This window comes from Acomys russatus, chromosome 28 (assembly GCF_903995435.1).
Source record: "Acomys russatus chromosome 28, mAcoRus1.1, whole genome shotgun sequence".
NCBI classification, from domain to species: Eukaryota; Metazoa; Chordata; class Mammalia; order Rodentia; family Muridae; genus Acomys; species Acomys russatus.
In genome coordinates this window covers 37532125-37537287 of record NC_067164.1, presented here as the reverse complement: position 1 = coordinate 37537287, position 5163 = coordinate 37532125, and the positions used below count along the sequence as shown (strand labels likewise).

General features: G+C 37.3%; 1 protein-coding gene across 1 annotated transcript; it reads left to right on the top strand.

Moving 5' to 3' along the window:
- Positions 1-551: 551 nt before the first annotated feature.
- LOC127210436 (olfactory receptor 6C3-like) lies at positions 552-1490 on the top strand. Its single transcript, XM_051170114.1, has one exon. It carries the CDS (start codon positions 552-554, stop codon positions 1488-1490), a length of 939 nt encoding a protein of 312 aa, XP_051026071.1.
- Positions 1491-5163: the final 3673 nt, after the last annotated feature.

The window sequence follows — 5163 nt, the reverse complement described above, 5'->3', positions numbered from 1 at the left end:
TTAAAGATAAAAGTAATTAGAACAGGAAAGGTGCTCGGTAGACTCAGCCATGTGATTATTTTCTACCATTAAATTATAGAAGCTTGAAATGGCATTAGATTTTAAATGGGCATTATATATTCAGCACAATTTTACAAAATATAGGAAATCAAAAAACACTGTCTTAATATAAAAATTACTCATACAGTTAAGACATATTGCAAAAGGCTGTGGCTTGAAGGTACAGAGAAGTTCTGATTAAATATAGCCATTTCATGTAAAATTGTTTAAAGTTATTTTAAGCAAAAATCAAAAATGTATGTTTTTAATTTAAGATATAAAACATATCATTATACATTTACATTATATACAATTTTATATAATTATATAAATACATATAGTTATATATATTTTTAGAAGGAATGAAGAGACTTGGTAAAAAATCTTATAGAAAGATTCTTATCAGCTCATTGCACATAGTAATACTAATACTTGGCCTTTCCACTCTTCTGAATTAAGTTTATACATTGATATTCTTTTTAATCAATACATTCTGTTAACAGCAAATCAGCATGAGAAACCACTCTGTGATTACTGAGTTTGTGCTCTTGGGCATATCAGACGATCCAGAACTTCAGGTTGTCATTTTCATCTTTTTGTTCGTTGCTTACATACTAAGTGTGTGTGGAAACCTAAGCATCATCGTCCTCACCTCGTTAGACTCTCAGTTAAAGACTCCTATGTACTTTTTCCTCCAGAATTTCTCCTTCCTAGAAATTATGTTCACCAGTGTTTCCATCCCCAGATTCTTGGAGTCAATAATTACTAAAGTCAAGACCATTTCCTATAACAACTGTTTGGCTCAGCTGTTTTTCTTCATCTCCTTGGGTGTGTCTGAGTTCTTTCTTCTAACCGCTATGTCTTATGATCGCTATGTTGCCATCTGCAAGCCACTGCACTACACCATCATCATGAACCAGAGAGTTTGCACCCTTCTCGTCTTCATCTCATGGCTGGCAGGATTTCTGACCATTTTCCCACCACTCATGTTCGTCCTCAAGTTAGATTTCTGTGCTTCGAATGTCATTGATCACTTCTGCTGTGACTACTTCCCCATTTTACAGCTGTCCTGCTCAGACACATGGCTCTTAGAGGCATTTGGCCTTTACTTTGCCTCCTTCACTCTGCTGTTCACACTGGCACTAGTGATCGTCTCTTACACCTGCATCATCAGCACCATTCTGAGGTCTCCATCTGCCAGTCAGAGGAAAAAGGCCTTCTCCACCTGCTCCTCCCACATGATTGTCATCTCCATCTCTTACGGAAGCTGCATTTTCATGTATGTCAAACCTTCTGCAAATGAAAGGGCATCACTGACCAAAGGGGTGGCTGTTCTCAATACTTCAATTGCTCCCATGTTGAACCCTTTTATTTACACACTGAGAAATCAGCAAGTTAAACAAGCCTTCAAGGATTTGATTAATAAAGTAGTGCTTTATAGAAGCAAATGAGGGTACATGTTAACATGAAAAAATATAGTAGTGACATAAAGACAAAATGAAGTTTATTGTACTCTCTACCCTGTTTGCGTCTCTCAGCTTCCTATGCAGATGAGCACATTGGTGTTGGCTTACTATTAATCTGAATGATACTGTAGCATGGCTTCTTTTAAAAATGTGTATGCAGCCAATGATTTACAGTTCTAGTATTTGGGTTTTTTGTTTGTTTGTTTGTTTGTTTGTTTTTTGGTTTTCTTGGCTGTTAAGTTCATTTTGAGGCAACAGTCTGCTGCATAGCCCAGAGTGGCACGAAATACCACAATTTTCCTGGATTCTTCAGAGCACCTGGAATTCACAAGCCTGCGCTGCGATTTCTAAATATTCTACAGTTCAGAGTAGAAAGCCATTTGTTGAAGAATACATATTAAGGTCTTGGTTCTAAATAATAAAAATATTTTACACTCTTTTGATTTATAAGACTAAAAACTATCTCGATAACTTTACAGTGAATTTTCTTTGATACTAGCATAAAACCATAATAAGGTTTCATGAAATATTTTAAAGAAATAACTGATATTTCTACTTATATAATGTTTTTATTTTTCTAATTAAAAATAATTTGAAGTTCATAATAGTCTCTATTTTCTAGTTATTCTGAAAGTATATGTTCTAGCCAATGTTCTATGTTGTCTGTGTTCATCTGTATTTGGTCTTAGAATTTATAAAAGAGTAGTCATAACCTAGAAATCTGATGAGAATTTATTGTATGATACAAGCGCTTTTATAAAGCACTTACACTATGTCATCTTTTGATTGAGCATGTTTTATTCCAGATCTTATTTAATCTTCATTGCTCCCTGGAAATTCTTCCATGGTGCTTATTATAAATATAACTAAGTACATAGATGCTCAGGAAGGTTGAGTAATGAGAAATTATATCAGTGACTATATTTATCCTTGTTTAAAGGGTAACATAACTTTCAGAAAGATAATGCACATTATGATAGCCCAATTTAAAAATGAAACAAAATCTGTTTTCTCTATTTTGATATTTTGATAGCTTTTACTAAAGAGTTATACCATTTTACTTATTTTTTCAACAATACTACCTAATTTGAGTGTGTCTACATTAACTATGGTCTCTTAAAGGTAGATATTAATATCTCATATTTTGCCAGGCACATAAACAGCAAGCAATCAAAACAAGAAGCTCATAAACTTTCATCGCGGTGGAGTAGCAGGTTGAGCAGGAAACATGAGTGGTAGAAAAAAAATCTTCTTAAAGGAAGGAAACATAACAGGAATGGAGACACTGGGTTTTTAGTACACTGTAGAAGCTTCCTAAGTCAAAAACTACAGTGGAATCTTGGGTGTTAATTCAGATTATGGATTTTTAGAGATTTATTTACTATTATGTATACAGTGTTCTGTCTGCATGTGTGCCTGCAGGTGAGGAGAGGGCACCAAATCTTATCATAGATGGTTGTGAGCCACCATGTGTTTGCTGGGAAGGAAACTTGGGACCACTGGAAGAACAGCCCGTGCTCTCAGCCTCTGAGCCATCTCTCCAGCTCCCCACCCCCTAGATTATGGATTTTTGTTGTCTCTGGCCCCAAAATAATGCCTGTGGTAAAGCATATTTGCACTTGGCAGTACAAGGTTGTCATTGTTTACTCCTCAATCTCTTTGGCCACTGTTTCTGAGGGTTTTTAGCTCTAATTTTGATACAAAGGTGTATTATGTTTTATATTCCTTGTATTTCATGTGCATTCACTTTATGGCCATTTCAATGCCTTAAATTAGTCCCTAAGCAGGCTGCAAAGAGAGTAGATAAAATACATGTAGAGATATGCCAAACAATTTTAAATGTGTCCCTTTCTGTTAACTAAAAAGCAGGAGTTATTATTTGTCTGTTTTATTGAATTACAGGCTATGCAGAACTGTGTTTAAGGGTTCTCAGAGATTATATTTGACCATTGCTAGCTAATATAATCCATGCTATCTATGTGAATTAATGTATATCAGAAGTCTCTCTGACTCATAATGCTTCAATTGTTAATAAACAGACATTTTTCTAAGGCCGAATGAAATTAAAAATTTCAGCTTGGCTGGATTCCAGGAGGAGCTAAGATGGCTCAGTTCTTCTGTGGCTCTCTTTTTCTCTCTTCTGCTCCTGCAAACATGGCCTCAGGTGTAGATTGTCTCTGATGGCGTCATCAGTATTATGGTGCTCAAGTAGTCAGCTCAGAGTAAGTGAGAAAGTGCCAGAAGGTAGTGCTTTTCAGCCTGAGTTTAGACAAAAAGTTGTCATAAAGAGGGAGGGCAAGAGGACCCCACTACGTTCTGTAAAAGGAATATCTTGTGTGTTTTATGGATGCAATACCTGTCTACCTGTCAATTTAAAACATATGGCATATGGCTGAGGCAGGGAATAGGTGGGACATCTGGCAGGCAGAAGGGATTCTGGGAAAGAGGCAAGCATGCAAGATTCCCTGGCGAGATGCTAAGAGAATGGGAGCAGGTAACCAGCCACGTGGTAGAATGTAAATTAGTATAAGGGATTATTATAAGTTATGAACTAGTTAGAGAAAAGCCTAGCTATATGGCTGAGGTATTTGTAAAATAATAATTGAGTCTCGTGAATCATTATTTCCAGGGAACAATGAGAGCAAGAAGGAAAACACTGTGATACTATAATAAAGTTCCCTGGGCTGATGGATCAGGGCCAAATACACACACAGACACACACACACATACACATACACACACACACACACACACACACACACACACACACACACACAGACCTGGGGTACACAGCCTGAGACCAGGGAGAGCAAGACAAACGGACCTGGTGTTGATCTTCTGGGCCCCTGAGGATACAATTCTTAAGAGCAAAAATGACAACACGCCAGCTCCAAAGACGCCATCAAGAAGAAGCTGACAGGACTCAAGCTTGAATTACAAGGAAGTGAGGGGAGAGGCGAGCAAGCATCAGTGCACCCATGCAGTGAAACCGGACAACTCCATCGTCTCCTTAGAGGGTTAGCCTTTCGGTCTTCCACAGCCCCCTGCCTGAACTGCAAAGGAGTCCCAGGGTTGTTGTTGGGGGGCTAAGAGTACCCACGCAGATGGAGGGTAATCATTTCACCCCAATTGCCAAGTGTCTTTCCTGATGCCTGGACCATCCACCTCTCTCCATTAACTACTTTTGGTCTTTTATTCCTCCTTAATTAAAACAAACTGCGAGTACCCCCAGGTACCAAGTCTGTGGTTGGATAGGAGTGGCTGTATCTTTTTTAAGAACTCCCCTACTCTCCTTTGGCTCTCCCTTTCCATACTGTCAGTTTCTCAGTTCCACAGTGACTCTGGAAATGACCCCTCCTGTACCAACTGGTTGTCTTGACCAATAAAATAAACAGAGCCAGTTAAGGGACCTTTGACTTAAAAAATACAATAAAAAAATTAATCAAAAAATTTAAACATATATACTAACTAGAAAAATAATGCTTTCAACAAATCACACATGCTATGAACCCTCATAAGGTTGAGAATTTATTTCAACTGAAATCAAAAGGAAGTAATTAGTACAGTTATTCTTGGAGCCTGCAAGCCACACATTTATGGAGAACAATTATTTACTTAATAAAATAATTTTAAAATATCTTTTGTAATTACAACTCCA